At 44.7% G+C, this 23951-nt stretch overlaps 3 protein-coding genes across 7 annotated transcripts; 2 read left to right on the top strand and 1 right to left on the bottom strand.

Annotated features, from left to right (window-relative positions):
- The first annotated feature begins 1764 nt into the window (after nt 1-1764).
- Nucleotides 1765-5001, top strand: LOC114450445 (MARVEL domain-containing protein 2-like). 3 transcript variants are annotated; one of them, XM_028428573.1, is made up of 6 exons: nt 1765-1894; nt 2348-3499; nt 3940-4148; nt 4232-4403; nt 4476-4526; nt 4701-5001. In XM_028428573.1, the coding sequence occupies exons 2-6, from the start codon at nt 2402-2404 to the stop codon at nt 4854-4856; spliced, it is 1686 nt and encodes a 561-aa protein (XP_028284374.1). In that variant the 5' UTR covers nt 1765-1894; nt 2348-2401; the 3' UTR covers nt 4857-5001. The 3 variants fall into 3 exon arrangements, with proteins under 3 accessions (XP_028284374.1, XP_028284373.1, XP_028284375.1); XM_028428572.1 differs by having other exon boundaries at nt 1779-1914; XM_028428574.1 differs by lacking the exon at nt 1765-1894 and adding an exon at nt 2034-2134.
- Nucleotides 5002-5314: 313 nt separating this feature from the next.
- LOC114450448 (occludin) lies at nt 5315-12608 on the top strand. The gene is made up of 9 exons (XM_028428577.1): nt 5315-5524; nt 6190-6747; nt 7303-7506; nt 7589-7750; nt 10300-10454; nt 11017-11268; nt 11372-11543; nt 11790-11831; nt 11990-12608. The coding sequence occupies exons 2-9, from the start codon at nt 6208-6210 to the stop codon at nt 12089-12091; spliced, it is 1629 nt and encodes a 542-aa protein (XP_028284378.1). The 5' UTR covers nt 5315-5524; nt 6190-6207; the 3' UTR covers nt 12092-12608.
- Nucleotides 12609-14180: 1572 nt separating this feature from the next.
- Nucleotides 14181-20682, bottom strand: nr2f6a (nuclear receptor subfamily 2, group F, member 6a). Of its 3 annotated transcripts, XM_028428606.1 has the most exons (7): nt 19865-20682; nt 19386-19552; nt 18765-19094; nt 17691-17785; nt 16220-16548; nt 15845-16091; nt 14181-15306 (listed from the first exon to the last, which is right to left on the bottom strand). In XM_028428606.1, exons 3-7 carry the CDS (start codon nt 19031-19033, stop codon nt 15032-15034), a joined length of 1215 nt encoding a protein of 404 aa, XP_028284407.1. In that variant the 5' UTR covers nt 19034-19094; nt 19386-19552; nt 19865-20682; the 3' UTR covers nt 14181-15031. The 3 variants fall into 3 exon arrangements, with proteins under 3 accessions (XP_028284407.1, XP_028284408.1, XP_028284406.1); XM_028428607.1 differs by having other exon boundaries at nt 16220-16545; nt 18765-19552; XM_028428605.1 differs by lacking the exon at nt 19865-20682 and adding an exon at nt 19643-19711 and having other exon boundaries at nt 18765-19552.
- Nucleotides 20683-23951: the final 3269 nt, after the last annotated feature.

Below are 23951 nucleotides of genomic sequence, written 5' to 3'. Positions count from 1 at the left end.
GGCCGCATTATGCTTAATGCCCTGCTTATGGCTGTCGGCTAACGTGCTTCGGCATACACAGGGGGAAATCAGCGAGAACAGGAGTATTGATTTTGGTTTTTTGGCCTTTTTAATGTACAATAGCGTAGTGGTGGTGGAGAGTGGGTGTGAAGGGCCTTTTTCATTCCACCAAATGTTTTTTGAGTGTCATTTATTTCAGCATCCATCACTTCTCTCTCTTCCTGCCTCTCTGTATCTTTTCATCTATTGCCCACCTCTCTCTCTCTCTCTCTCTCTCTCTCTCTCTCTGAGAATGAACGGATACAAACCAGGCTGTCAGATGGGAGCTGCCATAGATTCCCCGCTTCATTTAGCTGTGAAGGAAGAAAAGACCTCTTTTCACAGCCCTGCAGCCATGTGTCAGGCCTTCAACCATGAAACATGTACATGCATGTACCTACAGTGCACACACAGATACACACACACTGTATGATGTACACATGTGGCCTCCCGTGACTGGTTGACAGCATCTTTTGAGCCAAGGCCAGATCACATGAAGTACAAATTCTACATAAAGCATCCCATACTGTCACCAAACACTCATGACACATTAAATGGGACGATGTCAGGCTGTGAACAGAGATGTTCACATTAAGTCAGCTTTAATATCATTCCATTTTTAATATTAGCTTTTTGCTTTATACATGATCCTCAGCCACCAGCCTATACATGAGCTTGCGTTGTTCTACATATTACTTTCAGCTGAGCGGGCACCTGTGCCGGCAGCAGAGGACATGCGTGGCAGCAGATGAGGTAGCCTGAGGCCAGGGCCACTGGTGGGACTCACTACTCACTTGAGAGAGTGGGTTGCATTATGTGTTTACTGTACTGTATCGACTAGCAGTACAATATGTGTGTGTGTTTTCTGTAGAGGGGTGTGGGGGGTGGTGGTGGACTACAGATGTCCTTGCCCCGAGCGTTTTCTACATGAAAATCTGCAGTGTATAGGACGAATCGGTGGCACAGAGTGACGTCACGTTTTGTACAGCAGGAATGGTTCCTGGGGGCAGATGTGAAGGGTTAAATCTAAGACACCACAGTGACATTGCTGAGAGGGGAGTGCTATGATAGTGCAGCCAGTTTTATTCCCATCACAGTGCTGAGAACAGTATTACAGCTCTGCTTTGTTTTATTCTGTACAACAAAATAAAGAAAAAACACTTTTTTTTTCAAGTGTCATGAACAGAGAACAGGAGGACATAACTGAGGCAGAGAGGACCGACCTGAGAGAGGCGGGATGAAGTGTGAGTGAGAAGCACAGGAGCATGCTGCCCTCTAGTGTCAGACCCTCAGCTGCCCGTGAAACACAACACCACACAGCTGAGGTGAGAATGAATAATTCATAGAAGACGGGATGATAAAGCAGTATTTCACTGATGTTAGATATGAGATGGAATCGATAATGACTGATATCAAGTGTTTGTCTCGTGGTTGATAGTTTGAAGTGATACCAATAAGCACTGCAGTCTTTATATGAAACCAGGAGTCCCTGAAGCAGCATTAATTAGTGGATTATCCCTTTATTGCTCATCAATATAAGTAGGCTACAACAGCGAATAAAATGGCACCTGTGCGTTAGTCACCACCTCCTCTGCTCTGTTTTGATGAATGTCAACAGTTCCAGACTCTCCGTCTCTCCCACAGATTAACCCAGTAGTACCAGTCAGTGGCAGGTTTAATGTTTAAGCTTTCACTCCCCCTTCTGTCCTCCACACATATTGGCCAATCGGCCTGCGCATGTGGAAGCGAGGAGTGAGTCACCTGAGAGGCAGAAGAGGGTGAAGCGGAGTGGGCCTGGTGGACAGAGCGGCCCTGTCACTGCAAACACATCAGAAACATCTGTATGAGCCGACAGGTGAGGGTCAGCTGGGTGAGGTAAGCTGCTGTTTTGGTTGGATTTTGGTTGTAGCTTGAAAAATAATCTGGCCTGTGTTATCAGTGTGTTGTCACTGTGACGCTCAGTGACAGTTTCATGTATTGTGCAGTAGCTGTGAGTCACAGCTCACTTTAAACTCCTCTGTAATAAGTGGAGCCGGAGCACCACCTCGGTCACGCTCTGGTTCTCCCCTGAGATCCCACAGCAGCACAGCTTCAGGTGTGTTTCTGATGATGAGTTTTGTGTGTTTGAGGGATCGCATGGCCGCATAACTTGCTGTTTGTAAAGGAAACATGTGGATTGCTGACTAGCTGCTTCATGGGAACTACAAAAACTGTGTGCTAATTACTTCTGATGTATTGAGTTCACAGTTTGAATGTGGATGTTTGCATGCTAAATAAACCATCCTCTTTTTTCTTTCGCATGACACAGATCTTCCTCTTTGGGCCTCGCTGAGATTTGAAGGATCTAAACTCATGCTGCAGCATGAAAACCTGGAGCAGGACATCCAAGGAGCCAAAACATATGAGCGTGGTCAGGTCCTCCAACAACATGACCACATGGGTCAGCCACAGTCCCATACCAGATAACATTACTGATGCTGGTGAGGATGACTCTGACTCCACAGGCTGCTCCTCCAGCACTCCCCCTTATGCTGCAAAAGACCACAGTGACAAGAAAGGGAGCATGAAGGACAGGCTGAGATCTCTCCTCCCTCACTCATGGGGAGGCATCCTCCAAAAACGCACCAAGGACAGTGACTCTGCGGGAGTCCAGATCCTTCCCAATGGGACCAGAGTGAGTCCTCCTGTGAGTCCCCTGCTGGAGCACAGAAACTGGAATGAATCACTGGGAGGCTCCAGCCAGGGCTCCCATAAGCCTTTGTTAAGGGAGAGTCCTGCTGATAATGTGTTTGGTCAAGACCCACAAGAAGAGTCTCTGCTGACCAGCATCCACCCTGCAGAGTACTACGCCGAGAAGCTGGAGGTCTATAACCAGAAGTACTCCTACCTAAAGTCCTGGCCGGGGTTGCTCAGGCTTCTGGCTGGACTTCAGCTCCTCTTCGGCGGCATGGTCTTTGCATGCGTCATCGCCTACATTCAGAAAGACAGTGAGTGGTCCAACACCTACGGACTGTATAATGGTGTATATAACAACGGGCTCGGCCTGTCTGGGTACAGCTACAGGGGCCCCATGACTCCTTTCATCCTTGCCGTGGCTGGAATCTCTTGGATCATCACCCTGTGTCTCCTGGTGATGGGATTGACAATGTATTATCGCACCATCCTCCTTGATGCCCCCTGGTGGCCCCTGACGGAGGCCTTCATCAACGTGGCTCTGTTCCTGCTCTACATGGCGGCAGGGATCGTATACCTGAACGACCTGAACCGCGGGGGGCTGTGCTACATGACGATAGGTGTGAACCCCATCCTAGCCAGCCTGTGTCGGGTTGATGGGGGCCAGATGGCAGGAACAGCCTTCATCTTCATCAACATGACTTTGTATCTTGGGAGCTTTCTGGTGTGTCTGAAGATGTGGAGGCATGAAGCTGCACGAAGGGTCAGGCAGTGCTTAGAGGACAAGGTGAGCACCCTTAACTCTGGTTTATCGGCTCGTCTGTGAGACAGCAGGCTGCCTCCAGACCGTATTCGGGCCTCACTTTTTCATCATCTTTCTGGGTTATCAAGTGTCATATCAAGCATTTACAGTGAGGGACACTTTTACTGACTGCAGTGTAATTCATGATGATCTGCAGTGTGCATGTTGATGTGTCAGCTTTTTCTAGCTGGCTGCTGGCAGTCAGTCAAGATTCACTCAAAACCTGGTAACTGTGTTTTACTTGATTTTATTGACCATGTAGTTCCCTTTGTCAATAAATGTCAGAGGCAGATAAGTTGAAGGTAAAGTAGGCTTCTTCATTCTGTGTTGTGACTTCCCTGTTCCATCTTTAATTTAGTGCATATATGAATGAATTAAGGCATGAAGAGCCACAGAAAACATGGAAGCCATTTTCTCTCTTTCAGCCTCAGGAGGACTTTCAGCAGTCCATCCCACTGACACCCCGAAAACCCAAACGCATATCATTCAAGGATGAAGCTGATAAACGTCTGCATGAAGGGGTCAGCAATCAGCACACACTCCTCTCTGAGGTCCACAAGGACCCGATGAGTCTGAACCGAGCCGCAGCATCCACATACATCCCCAAAGTGCACGTCATCGCCGACTACATCATGTAAGTGACATATGTTGCTGAACATGAAAGCAAACATCCACACTGCAGTCACCATGCTCGTCATGTGTGTGTCCTGTCTGCAGAAAGTATCCGGAGATCAGCTGTGTGGAGGACAGAGAGAAGTATAAAGCTGTTTTCAACGACCAGTATCAGGAGTACAAAGACCTCCATGGAGACATCAGCATCACGCTCAGTAAGTTCAGAGAGCTGGACGCCACGATGGGACGGCTTCTTAAAGAGGGGAAAAGTCACGAGGTGAGACAGAAGCCAAGCTCTTTCTGTGACGGACCTCCATGCAGACAAGTTAACCGTCTGCTTCTCTTACAGGAGCGACAGAGGATACAAAGCATTTTAAAGAAGTATCAACAGAAGAAGAGAGTGAGTGTGTCAGAAAAAAGAGACTGAATAATCTGAATAATCCTGAGATGGATTAAACTGACTGTAAAGCTGTCCACTGATAAAATTTCATATATCATGAGTAAACACAGCTACAGTAGAGTACAGGAAGAAGAAGGATGTTTCTCCTGACTCAGATTTGTCTTTGTCCCACAGGATCCTGCTTTCCAGGAGAAGAAAGAGCGCTGTGACTACTTGAAAGCCAAATTAAGTCACATTAAGAACAGAATCCGCAATTTTGATGAGGAAACCACAGCCAGTGGATGGACGGAGAGACACATCAGCAGCAGGACCAACAAACACAACAAATAACTGAATGCTTCAAATGTGCTGTATTTGGAGGGAGGAGCACGTTTTTCACTTCAGAAACTGAATAATGCAGCTTTGATTTTTGTATTTTCTTTTTTTATTGCAAATTATCATTTTAAATAAAGCTCAGTCGGGGAGTGTTACCTCATATGTTGCTGGTTATTATCAATTTGTTTGTTTTTAAATATTTTCTTTACAAATGCTTCTTCTTCCTGTATGGACACTTGCTTCAGTTTACCACCATAATGTTAAATGGACACTGGGTATTGTGTGTTTTTTAGACATCTAAAGGTACAATGCAAAAATCTCTTCATAAAAAACAGACACTGATTTTTTACATTCAAACACTGTAACATAAAAAGCTGCCATCAGCCTGCTCTCCCTCCTCCTCTTAACTTCCTCCACTGTCCATAGTCCACTCATTATGCAGACCTGTAACCTATCAGAGAGCACGTGGTTCCGTGGGTGAGACACGCAGCAGCAGCAGCAGCAGCAGCTCCACAGGTGAGTCCAGCCGCTCATAGGTTTCATTTATGGAGCTTTTTGTGAGGAAAGAGTTATCACAGAGGGAAATGACGAAGTTTACGATTGATGGTGAAGTATAAAGAGTACGCTGTGATGACACGGAGGACGGAAGCCGGCCGGGACCAAGTTTTCTTCCACCGGAGCTGGTAAGTGTCTAATGTTTGTTCCCACTGAGTGACTTCTTTTAGTCAGACTACCACAGGACTACATGTTGTGACTGATGTGACTGTTTTGTGTCGTTTATCACAGTAAGAATAAGTGTTGTCTCACACACATGCAGATAAAAGTAAGTTTAGGACTTTTGTTGTCTGAAAGCAAATATGAAAATACACCATTGGTCCTCCACGCCTGAGCGGACCCCCCCTGTCCCTCTGTGGCCTGACAGTCAGCAGGTGCACACAGCAGGTTACATATTGTAGGTGCATCACCAGGGGAGCCGCCAGCACTGTGGTTCCTCCCAGTAAACAGCACGCATGGCTGCCCCGGCTCGCCTCTTATCTGCTGTCTGTCTGAATTATTGAAGCCGGTTGGGTTGAGTTCCTCTGGAGTGATGAAGTGTGGGTCAGCGATACTGCAGAGAGGGGTGGGCTGAGGTGAATGAAGGGCGCACAGGTGCATGCTGGGCAGCTGGAAAAGTGCTCAAAAACTAGTCACATCAGATTAAGATAAGCAAATAAGTATGGAGGTCTTTACTCATCCAGAGGACTGAAGCAATTAAAGGTGGCATGCAGACTATTTACTGCATTCAGAGCTGCTATCGGTTTATTATTTTTGGTGTTTCATTGTGACACATTTTTCTTCCCACCTCCAGGTAACATACCCACTGACCATGTATGAGCCTCAGTACTATGACAGTCCTCCAGTGTACAGCCCTCCTTACAGCACCACCTCACACAGCTTCTACCCCCCAAGAAGCATCCATACCCCTGAGAGCCACTATGTCCCCTATGCCTACAACCCCCCTCAGGACCCCTACTATGCAGAGGCGAAGCCTCAACACTTCTACCGCTGGTTCTCTCCTCCTGGATTTGTCAAAACCTTCCAGGGAGCCACGGCCATCATGTGCTTCATCATCTTCATCTGCGTCGCTTCAACCTTGGTGTGGGACACATATGGATTTGGGATGGGGGGTTTTGCTGTAGGGGCTAGTGGAGGTGCCGCATCAGGATATTATGGAGGCAGCTACGGCTACGGCAACTCCTACATGACGCCGCTGTCTGCCAAGTCAGCGATGATTTCTATGGCAGCCATCAACTTCCTGGTGGCTCTGGGGTTCCTGGTAGGCAGTTTCTCACGATCACCGTCCATGAGGGGGTGCAGGTTTTACCTCACTGTGTTCATCAGCGACATCATCCTAGCTGTCCTTCAGGTGAGTCCACCTCACCAAACATCAGTCACAGATATCTGTATCTCATTTCAGTTTGTGATGACAGTTCCACCAAGTTAATGCTAACTGCCACATTTTGTGACATGAATCCACTAACACTGAGCCCTTCATGTGAAACACGGTGTCACTGCTGCACCTGCAATACCTGTATGCGTCATTGATAGTTGAACTGACTGTGTGGTTGGTTTACAGCGGTGACTGGGGGCAAAGGTCATTGTCACTCCTCGTTTCCACTGATAGATTTTAAAGTATCAGTCTTGTGAGCAAACAAACTTCTCAGAGGTTAGAGCTCCTTCCCTCAGTGAGAGGGCTGACAGGATAATTAGGTGATGATTCTCTGTGGGGTCGACTCCTTTCACATTACACATATCCAGTTAATCCACTGTTAATGTAAAAAATATTGATTAGTGCATCTTTAAGCTTCATCCGTCACCGTCCAGCTAGACTCAACAGGACGGATGGCTACAGTGGGACCTTCAGTGCACAGACAGGCTTTAAATCATTACTGTGATTACATCCCCCCCGCTTTGTCTTCAGGGCATCATCGACATCATCTTTGTGATCGGGGTGAACCCGATGTCTCAGAGCTCACAGAGCGTGCTGTACAACCCCATGCTGATGATGTGCCAGAGCTTCCAGGGCACCCCCAGCCTCAGCGGCAGCGTGGGAGCTGGTTTTCCTGGAGGGTTCCCCATGTACAATCAATACCTGCATCACTACTGCTACATGGACCCCGAGGAGGTCAGAGGGGTTATTCTGCTTTTATTCTATTCCCTGTATTCTGTTATTCTGGCCTGATTTATAATTCACCGCGCGTCTTCAGGCGGTGGCGTTGGTGTTGGGCCTGTTGGTGGTGTTGGCCTTGTCCTTTTCTGCTTACTACGCCTACAAGACCCGCAGCAAGATTTGGCGCCACGGAAAAGCTAACATCTACTGGGACGTGCTGCCGGTCAGGCCGTCGGAGGGGCAGGATGTGCAGGACTGGGTGAGTAACATCTGTGAATGATTTATTTCTTCATTACATTTTAACAAAGCACATTTTTTTCAGCACAACATAAATAAAAATTTTACTTCTTTTTCTCCGTCCACATAAACCAGACTGACATTAGTGCTTACATGTCTGCCTGCCAGCATGTATTGGATTCTTAACACACTAATGATTTTCCTTATTGAGTTTCAAACAAACCTGCCAATGTTGACTGGGAGAATTGTGGCGTTTATCTGCGACACACCCAGGTTTCACTCTGACTTATCATTAACCAGCCTGCTGCAGCCGCACACAATCCATAGAAGAACGACAGTGCTTTATGGTTCTTTGCACAGGAAGCAGGTCAGGAGACTCATGAAGTAAATCACCTCATTGAAACAGATCGCCACACACACAAACACACATTTGCACAACACAGTTGTGTTTAAGACATACTAAAGTGGCTGGTGTTTTGATGTGGCTTCATGATAAGCCCCATAAAATGACAGCATGTTGCCGTTTTTTTTTTATTAGTGACCTCTTGTGGTGGTGTGAGTTATTGCATCAATTGATCAACTGATATCAATTGCTAGCTGCTGTCATTGGTTTTAATTATTTTAGATGAAGCACTGTTTGCTTTGATAACACATCATATTTACCTTCTTCATGTCTCACACCAACACTGTTGTGTTTATGTGCTATGCTCCATCGTAGCTAATGGCTTCAGGTGGATGTGAATGATGAGCATTTCAACCAGACACATGTAAATAAAGCAAACTCCTGTTTTGAAGCTTAGCATAGTGGCTCCTGCCATCGCCCTCTTGGCAGTGATAGACTGTCTACTGTGTGGTTAATTTTAAATAGAAAGAGGAAGAAAGAAGTTTTGTCAAAAAGGGGGGGGGGGGGGTCCATGTGTCCATGTGATTTTGTGTGTTTGCATGCTGCTAGAGCCCCGTGCTGTTTGTACTTCACAGCCTCATGTGGTGTTTAGCAGTGATTATTCTATTAGGATGCTGTGAATGTATCATGGCCACCATGACTCATTACGGGAAGAGAAGAAACACATTCAATCAGTTTAGCCTTGGCCTACATACTGCCTATCAGCATCCATGGAGAAGCAGGCCCTATTCTGGGGCACTCTTGTATATCGCAGGGAAGATGCTTGCCTTGCAGGGTGGCATATATAATGTATGTGGCATGTATAATGTATAAAAAGGGTTGAGTTGCCTCTGTGTTGCTGTGTGAATCCCTACAGAGTGTGGTGGCACTAAATGATTTAGTCTGTGAAGGGTCTGCTGAACACTGCTGCAGATTAGACTGCTGGTGCACAAGTCATTTCACTGACAATTTTATATGGAAAGAGTGATAAAAAGTTCTTTTTTTAAAAAAAAAACATGTATGTTGCTTCTGATGAGTATTGATCAAAATTAGCAGCTACACTAGAACTAAAGAGAAAAACAAAAAAAAAATAATTTTTCCTCATATATCTCATTATTTTGATTAATTTCTGATTCTAAGTGATTATAGCCAATGTAATGAAGGTTCCTTTTATAAAGTAAGATAGTAGTAAGGCTTTCATAGAAAATAATAATTTGTACCATTTATTTATTTTTAGTGTCTGGACTATAAGCAGAATTTGTTAATTCACACAAACACCGGCCGCAGTAAAAAGCACAGCCATGAAAGAAGTGCTGTGCTGCAGAGGATCCGATTCCCTGCAGCTTTCCAGACCATTTTTTTTTCATGCAGCGGATCATCCTGAGACTCATGAGATCTGTTTCACAGACTGCCTGCTTCAGACGCTCTCATCAGCTCAGTAGATCCTCATCCTGTGCGACGACACCAGAAATAGGTCAAAGACTAGAAGTCATTAATGATGCATCATACAGTATGACAGCAGGGCATAATGCAGCTTCAGGGTTTTGTTTGCATCATTAAATGGTATTTTTTGTATTATTTTACATGGTATTTAAAATGTTTTTGTTTACTGACATCATCCCTGTGATTCACTGCAGGTGTTAAATGTTGTCTTTGATAAGCATATGTGCTGACTTCACTCCTACCTGAGCCCTTTCTGTGTGCTCATGATGATATTGTCTTTTACACACACACAGTGATGATGTGTGTTTCATGTTGTGTCTGTCTAGTTAATTGGCTCTGATAGTAGGACACATCCTGGAAACCTGCAGGAAAGGACGTCTGCTCTCTGGGGCTAAAGGATGTTTGAGCTGTCACTCTGTGTCATGCTCGGGCCAAGGCTCATCTGTGTGTATGTGTCTGTGTGTGTGTGTGTGTGTCTGTGTCCTTGTATCTGTCGGGTTACATGCATGCATGTCTGGCATTGGCACAGCTTCTCTTAGCCAAGTGTTCGGTGCAGGGAACTCCTCCAGTTCTGCACTTCACTGCTATGTGACAGATTTAGTGCAACGTTTCCCTTCCAGCATAAAAAATTGTGGATTATTTCATACACATCATGAAGCTAAACATGGCAGACTGACACATTGACCATCCATAAACCCTGTAGTTCAATGAGTGATTGTGATTGGATTGTCCTGATGTCTTTAAAGGTGAACCATGTTGGAGAAGCACGCAGCACCCAGCAGGCACCGACTGTCGTTGTGTCGGAGAGAGCAGCACCTGACCTGAGGGCGGAGAACACTGTGGTTTCCCACAGCAACAGAACAGTCAGCATCCACAGTGAGGGAGATTATAAAAGCAACAGGTGACTGATGGCAGTGACTCCATGAAGCACAGACACAACAGGAGGAATGAAGAACCACATGCACCTCTCAGTGTGAATCGTAACTGGAATGCCAGTCAGTCAGGTTTTTATCCATGCTAGGTTTACACTTAATCTTTTGGAAATGGCGTCACATCATTTTATCCTGTATATAGACTCATGAGTGACACAGTGACCTTTGACCAGCTCAGTATTAAGCTCAACTGAACATCACAGAGATATCAGGTTCACAAGGATTTTTTAGATGGTCATAAAAAAACACAAAAATACAATCTCACCAATGAGGTCTCCTGTTACTGAAAAGGCTGTAGCAGCTTCATATGTGCTGCATCAGTCTCTCAGTCTGCCTCCACCATCAGGTTAGCTGCTTGCTTGTTTTATGAGTCAGCAGTATAATGTTGCAGTCAGCCTCCTCTGTGCTTTGTATTTGTTGCTATTTAGCAGCTGTTTGCATGCTAAGCTAAACTGATAAACAGGGACATGCATAGATGAAACAACAATGTTCATTTCTACTGTGTAATACCTGTACTTTGCTTTTCTGCAGCTTCCGAGCAGGCGGCAGTCCGAGCCGTGCTGCCGAGCCTCTATACCAGAACTGCAGGACCACAGTTTGCAGCAGCAGCTCCTCAGAGGAGACTCGGAGTGTCAGGAAGCCTCCTCCTCATTATACAAAGACAGAAAAAAGGAGGAACCGAGAGCATGCGGCTGCTCAGGTGGAATCACAATATGAAACTGGGTACACCACAGGAGACACTGGCAACGAGCTGGACCGAGACCACACTGATTACCTCTACAGGTGAGTCCATGCTCTGCTGCTGCTTCTCTTTGTGAGGTTCCTGTGTGACTCATACAGAGGGACAGTTCAGAGTGTCTTACAGCATATTAATGTCTCTCTTCAGGCTGTTCCCAGAGATAACTTCAGATGAGCAGCGCCGGAAGTACAAGAAGGAGTTTGACTCAGACCTGGGCTGCTATAAGAGCCTCTGTAGTGAGATGGATGACATCAGTGACCAGATGCACAAGCTGAGCCGGGAACTGGACACGTTGGACGAAAGCACCATGAAGTACCAGGTAGGGAGGGAAACAGGAGGGAGGAGCACAGATGGGAAGATGTAGGACAGGCTGCCAGGAGGACCGTCAGAGTTGTGTCTTTAAATGACACCCCACAGCTTCACACTAAGCCTCGTGGACAGACAAAGTAAACAAGATGAACCCAGACAGAAATTACCCCATTTCATATATTCTGTTATTGTATTTGTGCTACAGTGTCACAGTGTGCTGCTAGATTCCTGTGAACATTTCTGTTCCTATTTTCAGGGTGTGGCAGACGAGTATAACCGACTAAAAGACCTGAAACGGGTACGTAATGTGATGGAAGCTATTCTAATGAGCTACAGCAGTGAAGATAAGCTAACCCTCTTATAGAAATGGTATCACCTGTCTAAAAAAATGCATGTCCCCCCAAAAATGTCCTGCTACTCATGTTTTCTTTTCTTTGTTTTTTATGAATTTCTCAGACGGCAGACTATCAAGCTAAGAAGAAGCAGTGCAAAGAGCTTCGTCAAAAACTTTTCCACATCAAACGTCTGGTCAAAGTCTACGACCAAGGTCTTTGTTAGTGTTCCTCATCTGTCCAAACAGCTAAGGATGAGCATTCACTCAGGATTCATCCCTTTTTGGGGGGGGGGGGGGGGGGGGGGGGGGGGGGCTCATGTTTCATCAACATGGCTGCCACACTGCCCTACTGACTCTACAGCTGATATTCTTTACTGTTTGTGGCTTTAATATAAACTCATCAGAGGTTTGTTAGAGTTTTTACTGTTTGTCCAGCAGCAGTTTGGGGCCAGTTAAAGGCTTTTTGTGCGTAAAAAATAAGTTACTTTGGTTACGTTTTTATTAGTTTCAGCACTAGTAGAGTAAAAACATGACGTTCTTCATCACCACTGACTCTTTGCTTTCTACAGTGTATGTCAGGATGAAGGGCACCTGCCTTCCTTCAGCTTCCTTGTTAACCAAAGTGATGCCATGCTGTGGTTGGCTCACAGTCTGTGGCTATGGTTCTGTTGTGTAGTCTATTGTTTTCACGTCTCATGAGCCTACCTGGGCAAAACACTATAAAAAACATAAATTATACTACCTGTGTGTATACTTGCTAACTCTTTCAGTAGTCCTGTCCCTGATATTCTATATTTTTAATTTAAGACACCAACCAGAAAAAAGGCAAATGAATGTAAGTAAAGTGAGCTTAACACCGCGTTTGTGATACATGTTGCAGTGTTTATTTGGCATTCTTCATACAGATGAAATTACATCACTTTTCAAGTAGTTTGAAAAACGTAACAAAAGACACATCATCATCATTTGATTCTTTTAATAACATTGCCATACACATCAAAACCTTAGGAACACAAAGATAAGAAAACATTAATATTATCCTTTGTTTTTTTTTCTCTACAACATGTGTGAAGAAGGAGAATATCCAAATAAAAAGGCCCGGTAGTAGATCAAGAAGCAGAGTTACACCTTTGACTTTTCCATCAGTTAAATGCTTTCAAGTGTTGTATTTGGGGTGTTTTATTTTCTTCTTTAAAGTTCTTGGGGTTTTTGTCAACTTGCCTCTTGAAATACCAGCATGAGGTAAATCCTAGTGGACCAACAAATCAGGGCCCATCGCTGTCTTTGAACAGATAGTGTGTTGTTTTGGCATTGAATATCCTCCAAGTGCAGTCCTTTCACCACGTATTTTTTTAATCCGATAACAAAGCTGCCGTGGATGCCCGGAGGCAGCTCTGCGTCACGCTGTTGTAACATGGCATAAGGGATGAGCCTCTGTTGTGACATCTGAACAGATGATGGAGGTATTTTCATGTAGGAAAAAAACATTTAGGAGCTACCAGTGAACGCAACACTTTTAATGTTTAAATGAATTAGATCATGTAAAAGAAGGAAACAGTTACAACTTAGCAGAGATCCAAAACAACATCTGAACATGCAAAAAGACAAAAGTTGGCCTCAATATATATATATATATATATATATATATATATATATGTGTATATATATATGTGTATATATATATATATATATATATATATATATATATATATATATATATATATATGTGTATATATATATATATATATGTGTATATATATATATGTGTATATATATATATATATATATATATATATATATATATATATATATATATATATGTGTATATATATATATATATATATATATATATATATATATACACACACACACACACATTTCAATACAATTTGCAAGAAATGGTTTCCCCCAGAAACAGCATCATGTAATTAAAACTGGTAGTGTTTGTTACAACTGAAATTCATATCGTCTTTTTTTCTCCAGATAGAACCAGTGTCAGTCTGCCGTTTCCCAATAATAATAATAATAATAAAAGAAAAACCCTCCAACGATGCTGAATTATTCAGTCAGTCAAAACTCATATTCAAAAAGACAACTGAAAATCACTTTGGGTATAGTTTTTCTTTTTTAAAAAGCTAACAAGACAAATGCTTGTGGTGCTCACAAGGTGTCCCAAATTCAGACTGAATAACAAGGCAGTTGTCAAAAAGAAGGCGGTTTCTGGTGAACGGAATTTACAGAGGTTTGTGTTTAGGAAATATCAGACTAAAGCATTCTGATGTCTCATGAGGTATTAGTCCGTGTAACTGTGGCTTTTTTTTTAAATCTTCTTCAACTACAGCAACAGTGAGCCCTGTGAATGGATTCAAATGCACTGTTCATGTGATGATCAGGCATTCACAAGAGTCTTTCATCTCTCATTCTCTGCTTTGTGTACTAATTATTCTATTTAAAAACCATCGTTGAGGATGATATGCTAGACTTTGGTGAATTTTCCTTGGTTTGTTTCATCTCTGTTCCTTTCTGTGTACATCACCAGCGTCCTCTTCCTCAGTGTTGAGGTAAGAGAGCAGATTCCCTTCCAACAACCAGGCCCGCAGCTTTCTGATGCTTCAGCCCGTTCACTTAGATCCATTATAGTCATGACACTGTACCATTAGTTATGTGGTTAAAAAGTTTTGTGTATCACAAATGATGAGCCATGGAAAATGAGCCCAGTGTAGGGAAAAATGGTTCCGCTGACTTTCAGTGACAGGACGGTTTTGTCCTCTAGATGTTTGTGTAGCAGGGTGCTGCTGCCCTCTACATGAAACTGCGGAGTCTTTAGTCACTGTGGCATGTGGGTGCTGACATGACTGGCTGTGGCGGCCATATCGGAGCCCAGCACGAGAAGCTGGTCTCTGGCCTGAGATCTGGCACCAGAATGTCTGGGCTGGCAATAATACAGCTCCCGTCTGGCACTGGCTTCTCTCTTCTTTGGAGGCCTGCGTAGAGGCCTGTGTCATGGAGGGGAATTGAGCGGTTACAGTACAGTGCATATGACGGCCAGCTGGCGCTGCAGTTTGATAACCACACAGATGGAGAGTGATGAGTCAGGAGGTTTCCTGTGGGTGCTTGTCGTCACTAATCCCAGACGGAGACCTCGTCCGTCAGGGGGGAAAAGGCTACTGTCCTGGGACATACGGCCAGCTGATTGAGTTTCCGGAGAGCTGCATGTCACGGATCAGCGTCTCGATGGGTGTCTTTCCTATCAGGCGTGTGAAAAAGAGCTGGGAGATGAGGCTGGCAGGGACGGCGCGCAGGGCGGGAAGGCGGAGGAGCAGGCGGCCGAAGCGCTGAGGTTGACTCGGGTACTGCATCCTCTCGTACTCTGTCAGAGCCACCTGAGCCTTCTCCTGCAGAGACTCCACGTGAACTGGGTCTGTTAGACCACAGGCGTCTGAGAGGGAGGGAGGAAGGAGGCAGTTACTTAATAGTGTGGGCAGGTTACATAAAGAGTCGTGATGAGCTGAGAGGAAGGATGAAATCTCAGCAAATAATAAACATATTTGTGATACAAACATACTAATACTAATAATTAAATTCATACTAAGATTTTATAGGTGGCTTTCCCAATAAGAAATGTCTTTAAGGGAGCAACTCCTCCCAGATTCATGAGTGATGATCACAGGTGCCAGTCATTATACAGCATGCAACATTTCTGCATTTCATTAGTAAGCCAGGAGATGGTGCTATAGCTGGCTAATGTTGTTGTTTAGGTGTTTTTTTTTAGAAGTTCCTCTTCCTGTTGTTGACCTATTATATGCTTTTTTTGAATTTCCTACTCATAGCTCCCTTAAAAAGGGGCAGTCCAACAAACCTTGTGACCATTTCAGTACTGTAAAGTTGAATTAGACATTTGATGAGGCGCTCATCAAGCTTTTCAATACACCGCATGACAATAAAAGCAGATAATACAAGAGAGCTAGAACAATCACCTGGTGAGAACAGAGCGATGGCCTTGAGACAGCTGTACTCAGCAGAGTCCACCTGCAGCCGGGTCAGCTTGTCCACCTGATCCTGGAAAACCCTGACCTGGTCCATGAAGGACACCACACGCTCCGCAGACATGGGTGAGGAGTGGAAGCCGGCGGCGGCCAACAGGGGCGCCATGTGGAGCGGCAGGGCCGACTGGGCCGCGTTGAGGATGAAGAGCTCACTCCAGCTCAGCCTGAGCAGGGCCACCTGTTAATCAGATATTCCCACTCTGTCATGTTTTTTTCTCATCTGCTTCCTGTTTATCTTTTATAATTCTTAGAACGCCATCTGCTGCTGGAGAAAACAGCCTTTACAGTGAATTTGAATCTACTAACCTGGTCTGAAACAGGCAGCTCAGGGAAATAAGGGATGTTTCTGGCCCACTCCACCGTGCTGAAGAGTAACCGGGCAGCCAATTCGCAGATATTATCGATGCCCATGGCATTGTCAGGCCCGGCCTGCTGGTTGTACTGGTGTCCATACCGACTGTTTGGGTACGGCTCTGCTCGCAGCAGCTGGGAAATAAGCTCTGACACCGGCTGACCTCCGCCACTTCCTCCATTGTTGTTATAGAACTCACCACCTCCAAGATTGCTGGCACCACCTATGGGGGTGATGGAGGGGCTGAGGCTGGGCTGAGGGGGGATGCGACCGCGTTGAACTGCTGTAGTTTGGTTGGGGCACAAAGGAGAGGAGAGGATGACGAGAGGATGAAGAAAGCATGAAGAGAGGATGAAGAGAAAGGAAGAAAATTGTAAAGCGGATGGGGAGGTGAAGGGGAATTTGGAGAGGAAAACCAAGAGAACGGAAAGTTAAAACTGAGTTCAGTCAGTGGTTTATGTCAGATTATCAACAGACAGGCTTGACCCAATTAGAAAGATTTTTTTAGAACATTTTTGATTTTCAGACCAAATCTGTCTTTAAAAGCTAAGAACAAAAATTCTACGATCTTAAAATACAACTTTTGGAAGAAGCTACATGGCTGTGCTGTAACTGTGACATACACTCATTCACATAAACTGAGACAGAAAGGCAGATTACCTAATAAAGACTCAATCACTGGAGGGATAAGAATTCATGTGATGGTTAAGCGTCCTTGATCAAGACGGTGAATCTGTACTAGATACAGGAATGCAGCTTGCCTCTGACCTCTGACCTGCCTGTGGAGCAGAGGGAATCTCTCTGCAGGGAGCTGTAATGTGTCTCATTAGCATGTTTTATGATCTGTGATTATGAGGGGGGGGGGGGGGAACAACCACATCCCTCAAAGCCTCTCTCAAAAACAAGGTCAAATGTGCTGTGTTATTTATGTGTGTTTTTTTAATGCAGATTTTAGATGTGTTGAGTGACAGCCACTCACTGGAACTCCCCCACATATTGGATTCTTCCTGATTGAGCCGGAACAAGACCAGAGAGTTTCTGTAGCGTCACCCAGAGGCTTAAGGCTCTGGGACGCAGGTGTCTTAGCAATGTATTCCTCTCAGTCACTCTTACGTAGGAACTAGATTAAGCCACTTAGTACATGGCATTGAGCTGACACGCATGGTTAGCTTAGCCATGATGGGGCCTAGACAGCCATGTGTGCCATTTTCAATGCACTGTGGAGCAGAGGAGGCAAGATAACCACAGAATGAGCACTACTGTATATCATCATTGATTTTTTTTTTTTATATTCTCAAAGCAGCTGATAAATATTCTCTGTGACCTTTTGTTGAAGAAACTAATTGCTTTAAATTCAGCAGCAGTAAGAAACGATCTCTGCAGGAGCCTCTCGGGACAGGAAACACACACAGACAGGACAGATACCTTCTTTGCGCATGCCAACTCGGAAGCACTTCTTCAAACGGCAGTACTGGCATTGGTTCCTGTGGTGCTGATCGATCTGACACTCTCTGTTTGACCTGAGAACACAAACGAATAATTATAAGGACCTCTGAATGACTCTGCACTTATGTAACAGGAGTCAGACTTAATTCAGGTGTCAGACAGTACAATCTGCTCTCACCACCACATGTGGCTTTTAGACTTTAATCTGCTTTTAGTATCCAAACATACTGACAAATACATGTAGCCAATCCTGCTGCTGCTGCCGTTAGAGCGGAGTGTTTATCTTCTGCTGGAAAACAGACATAAAAAGCTCCTCTTAGAGTGTCCTCTTAGTGTCTACAGTCTGATACAGACACTTCCTTTTTACAGAGCTGCTGAACATTAATATTGTATGAGACGTGTGTGTTTTTTTTTCTCCCAGTAAGGCTGCACACAACATTACCGTGCTTAGAGAGCAGATGGCCGTATCATTCAAACACATATTGACTGTTCAAACTCATTTAACTCGAGCAGAGCGGAAATGTTTTCAAAAGGAAATAATATTTTGAAAGTTTATCAATAACAGACGGAGCAATCATGTGACTTTGGACTGTTGACAGTGAAGATTAGGAAATAAAATAATTTATTGTGAAAATAAAGAGCCATTTGTAGCAAAACAGAACAAAACATACCAGCTTATTATTTAATTGATGTGTGGTGTCAGTGAAATGAGTTCATCACCATTTCTCAAAGCTGAAGATGTTTTTATGCCTAAAAAAGCACAAATATTCAATAATATTCAATATTTGCCTCAAGTCTATTGTAATAATAGGCTTGAACCAATCATTTTAAAATAACTTTGACAATTTAGATTAGCATTAGACTCAGCTCTGTGTGTGTGTGTGAGTGTGTGTGTGTGTGTGTGTGTGTGTAAACCACACACACCAACATGCACTTTATGACTCATATCCTCTGTTACCATCCTCTGGCTAGTAGTAGCATCCATCAGCATGTGTCTCTGCAAACAATTAGCCTGGAACCTAACAAACAAATTACCCATAATGCCCCTCTCACCTGCACGTGTAGGTGAGGTTGCGCCTCACGCTCCTTTTGAAGAAGCTCTTGCAGCCCTCGCAGGTGAACACGCCGTAATGCTTCCCGCTGGATTTGTCCCCGCACACCACACAGTCCACCACGCAGGCCTTGTCGTCGTCCCCGGCTTCCATGTCGCTGCCCCCCGCCTGTGGAGAGCCGTCATCCTCCTCCCCCCTCAGGTAGCTCTTGTCCCCCAACCCGTTGGTGCCGCCATTGGGATCTCCCCAGCCCCCACTCACCATGGCCATCGCTTGGTTACCGAACCACCGCAGAAGAAAATGGGACAGGCAGCCAAGAGGTTTCTGGTTGCTGTCAAGGTAACATAAATGTTAGAAAGTCCACAACAGTGCGCGTGTTTCTCCTCAACTGGAGAGATTTAGTTTGTTCGCTGTGTTTGCTCTCTCATTTGTTAATTAAGTCTCTGAATTATTTTAATAGCAGCACTGGACAAAAAAACAGTCCTGTAGCTAAAAGAGCAGATGTTAATGAGAGAGAGAGGAAAAAAAGCTTTGAGGAGGAGAAAAAAAACAAGAGCAGTTCAGTCTCCTCCCACTCCACTATGACCTGGAAACAGTCTCAGTGTGGCAACTTTTTTCATGCCTGTGGATTTGAATGCCTCTTTTCTCATTCCTTCTTCCAGCTCTTCCAGCTCCGTATAGCCTCTGCGTTGTTTTGTCCTTTTTTTTTTCCTGTGGACCAGCTCCTGAGATGGTCACAGAGAAGCCTGCTGCAGCGCTGCCCAGCAGAATGCTCTCAGCCAGCGAAACCTTTCACAGGAAACAAAGAGTCAAACATACAGTGCACATTTCTAAAACACACACACACAGATTTGCAAGTAAATGACAAGAAGTGGAAACCTTGTGCCACACAGCTCTTTCTCTGTTTCACTCACACGTACTGCTCAGTCTCTGTAGCAACAGTAATGGCTGAAAAAGGACCTCTGTGTAGCTCGCCTTAGCACATGCCTGGAGAGGATTTGACCACCCCTCTTAAAGTACCCTTACACTAAATATGTCTGTGCTCACAGCGGTCGATCTTCACCGTATAAATATTCACCTTAAAATCCTGCTACAGCTTACCTCAGAGCAGAGAATAATGTGCTGTGTCTCCGTGTGAAAGAAATCCTTTTCTTGCCCTAGATCTTCCTTCCATGTAGCGAGGCTGAGAGTGCAGACACGGCTCTCCTATTCTGCTGTAATCCTCTCAGCATTGTGACCCATGATGAAGCTTTCCGCCAAAGCAAGCTGATGTCCACACAACAACATCACTTTCATGTGCTGCTTGTTCGAGGCGATGCCAGCTGCAGCTGCAGCAGCAGCAGCTTGGACGAGGCTCGGACTGCCTTTGCTCTCTTTCAAAACACACAAGTACAGATCCTCCACACAAGGAAGTGCCTTCTCTTGCTTGTTGTAGCACGAGTGCTCGGTGTTGGCGGTGTCCTCTGTGCTGCTTCCTTCCACACACACACACACAAATGAAGAAGGCTGTGAGAGCTGTCTGTCTGCTCAGCCCTCTGTAGTTCCTGTGGTTGCTGTCCAGGCACTCATGCGGGCTTCTCCCTTCAGCCTTTTGTCAGTGCTTGCCCACCAAGAACTAATGACTTGCGGCCTAGCCCTGTGTGCTGCTTTTCGGCTCGGTGTGTGTGTGTGTGAATCCTTTCCCTATGGCTCAAGCGAACAGGAGGAGGGGGTGGAAGAGATGGGTGCTCCTCTTCCCCCCTCTCTCTGTCTCCAGAGTCCACAAATCAGATTATAATCCAAGGAAATGGTCGAGCCCGACGCAGACCGGACTCCTCTACGTGTGCTTTTTTTCCTTCTTGCCCCTGATTTTCTCTCCTCTGTCTGTTTTCCTCCAACCTATTTGTGTGGTTGAGAGAGAGAGAGAGATCAAGCAAAGCAGAGAGAGAGAAAGAGAGAGAGAGAGAGAGAGAGGGTGGGAGGGGAGCAGGAGTGTGTGCAGAGGGGGAGGGGGTAGTCTGTGTGTGTGTGCTTCCAGGGATTTGACACTGCTATTCAAGCCCTGTGGTTACCATGGTGCTAGCTGCCTTATATGGCCATTGGAGTCAAAGAGCAAAGAGAGTGGGCTGTGTGGGGCAGCCTGCACACACACACAGGAAAAATGTGGAGGATGTGTCTCCTCAGAGATGCAGAGAGCGTGACCCCGAGGCCTCAAAAACCACCTCTACAATCCCAGATTACCCCGAAACCCTGCAACAAATATAAGCAAGCCGAGCTGCTGCCTGCCCTTTGTCTTTCACAAAGCAATCAAATGTTGCGTCTGAATCGTTCTACGTGGCAGCAAACTATTTCAGAAGCTAGCCGAAGCAGCGACGAGGTGAACTTTATTTCCCAATGTGAAGATGCACACTTTGATCTCTGTGTATGTGCTGGCAGCCCGTGCGAGAGCAGCGTATTGTGCTGGTAAATGAAGGTTACCATTTTGTGGTCATTCTCATTTCTCAAAAGGCCCTCTGTCTCAGCACTTTGTGCAGCCCACGGTGATTTGTCTTTGAGGTTACCCCAAGAGGTCAAACTGACTTTCACACCCCTGCCATGCTAAAAAAGCCCAGGGTCAAATGCAGATAAAGGGAGGTGAGAGGACGCACAACAAGCCTGGATAAGAGCTTTAAGAGATAAGTGATGCTTCTGCTTGTAAATGTGCAGCTCCTTCAGCTTTTTTTTTTTTTTTTTTTTTTTTGGGTGGGGGGTGCTGCAGACAGAGATATGGACAGATCAAAGTGGCCCCGAGAGATTCACTATATGCAACTTGTTGTCTTATCTGAAGGCATTTTTCCCTCCCGTGGTCTCTTTTATCCAAACCCAGCTTTACCCCCCGGAGTACACAATGTGTATGTGTGTGACAGAGGAGCATTGTCCTGATCATTGTGCAGCTAATGGGTCATCAGAGGGTTGTGTGTGTTCATTTGAATGAAAGTCCCTTTAATTAGGCCTCTGTGCCTGCTTATTGTCGCTTCTTGTGTTGGGAAAGACCAGGCTTGTCAAATTAAGGGGGCTTGAAAAGGACTGTGTGTGTGTGTGATAAGATATCCAACAGGGCTGTTAATCAATACTTTTTTTCTGAAAAGCAATATTTTACTCTACATTTTTCAAGGTTTTTTTTTCTAACATACAACAAGAGCATTGCACAGCAGCAGGAAATCTCCCTGTTTCTCAGACTTGTAATTTGATTTTAGGGTGAACTGACCCTTTAAGGCTTCTATTTAGATTCAGACAACAGTATTTTTCTAATTTTGTTTTCTTCTGTTTCAGAGCTCCTCTCGGTGGACTTCACCTATGTCATCATACAGGTAGGTTCTGCTTTTGCAGTGATCCTTTACCCCCATAACCTCCAAGAATATTCAGAGTAACTTAGCTCACTGAAATAGTCTTTGACTGAGAGTGTAAGTGAGGCAGGGTTAGATGCTCTCCATGCCTGTCTTTTCCACTTCAGTGTGTGTATCTGCTTTAGTTGAAGCACTGGGTGCAGGACTGACGTGACCTTTGAACTAACAGGAATGTGGTTGCTCCCAGTGAGGGATCCCAGATTGCAAGACTGCAAAATATGCCTGCCGAGCTGCCAGTCTGACGGCATACATTTCTTTATGCCAAAATATATTGACAATAGTCAGAAACAGCTGCCCTTACTGTAAATAGTAGAGAAACGTGTCCCTTTAACCCCACTGCTTGTGGTTTAAGATGATTTTAACTTATGTAAATAATCCAGAAAACATCTTCATCAGTTTGACAACACAAGCCAAGATACACACTTTAATTACACAAATAACATGTTAACAATGTTTTTTGTACTTTGTGACTTTTGAATTTAAATGTTCTCATATTATTCTGCCTTTCAGTTGAGTATAACAATCACTTTGTATGTCTGCACCGTGGGGACAGCTGTGTGTCTGTAAAAGATAAAACGGTTGTACACAACATAAGACCAGCACATAGTTTGCATGCAGCACCATGATGGTGTGTGCAGGTTTTGTGCGCCACCTGCTTGGACGGAGCTCTTCTTTTGTACCAGTGTGTTTCTGAATATCATGTTTTTTTTTTTGGTGAAGTAGGATTAACTCAGAACGTGACATGTGTTTTTGTTCGGCTGACTGCGACGTGCCTTATCGGGGTGTGAAAGGTTTCTGTCTGGGTTTGTTGTGGATGAGAAGACTTTAATTAACAAGTCATAGCTGTAATTTGAAACCCGCATTTAAGGTTGAGCATGCCTGATTTGAGAGTGTAGGATGTGACCTACTGCTCTGTCAGAAGTGATGCGTGTATAAGTTGTTCTTTGTTTCAAATCTGCAGCCAGTGACGTGCAACTAATTTTTGTTTCCTGTGTAGAGTGGGGCTAAGCTGCCTGTTCACCTGATAATGACAGAAATTTAGCATCGTTTTAAAGGAAATAAATTATTAGGTTTAAGGTGTTTTTTTTTAATAGCCCTTAAAAATAAAGGATTTTGTGTTTTAAAAAATGGTTGAACAGTTAAGATATTCTTGGTTGTTGCTCACCACAGATAACCTCATATGTAACAAACAACACATTGAAACCCTATTAAATAATGCTAAGAGTCAAATCGTAAATAAAGCTGTCTTGCCTTAGGGTTGAGATTACAGGGTGGGTCATTGAACTCCTTTTTTGGCATTTCTGCGCAGGCCCAAACATGAACCACTCACAGCTATTGATTCAGTTAACATTTCAGCTATTTAAGTCATCCTTTAACTGTCTTTAATGTTGGGCCAGCCCTCTCCCCGAGGCATCCCCGGCAACCACTGAAATTCAATCTCAGGGTGTTAGCTGTGTGTGCTCTCAACTGCATCACCATATGGAAAGTAGGTCTTTACCCAAAGTAGTCATGAGGCGCCTCCTTGCAGGCACTGCGTTTTTCATCACGCCCTGATGGCCGTCAAATGTTTAGACTCGCAGTGACAGCTTCACCCTGAGACCAGAGTGACCTGTGACCTTTGAGGAATGGACAAGCCTGGTAACAAAAACAAGAGGTCTTTTGTGCAGGTCAAAGGGAAAACATCTGCTGTGCTGAAGACACAGAGAGGAGAGAAGGATTAACTCTCGGGCATTCATCACTTGGCCCTTTTAGCCACCTTGGATGAGAGGTGCCTGATGGGAACATGCAGAAAGCCACTGTCGTTACATCATTATGAGCAAAAA

This window comes from Parambassis ranga, chromosome 17 (assembly GCF_900634625.1).
Source record: "Parambassis ranga chromosome 17, fParRan2.1, whole genome shotgun sequence".
Classification (NCBI taxonomy): domain Eukaryota; kingdom Metazoa; phylum Chordata; class Actinopteri; family Ambassidae; genus Parambassis; species Parambassis ranga.
The sequence above is the reverse complement of the archived record's forward strand: the minus strand, read 5'-3'. Positions and strand labels throughout refer to the sequence as shown.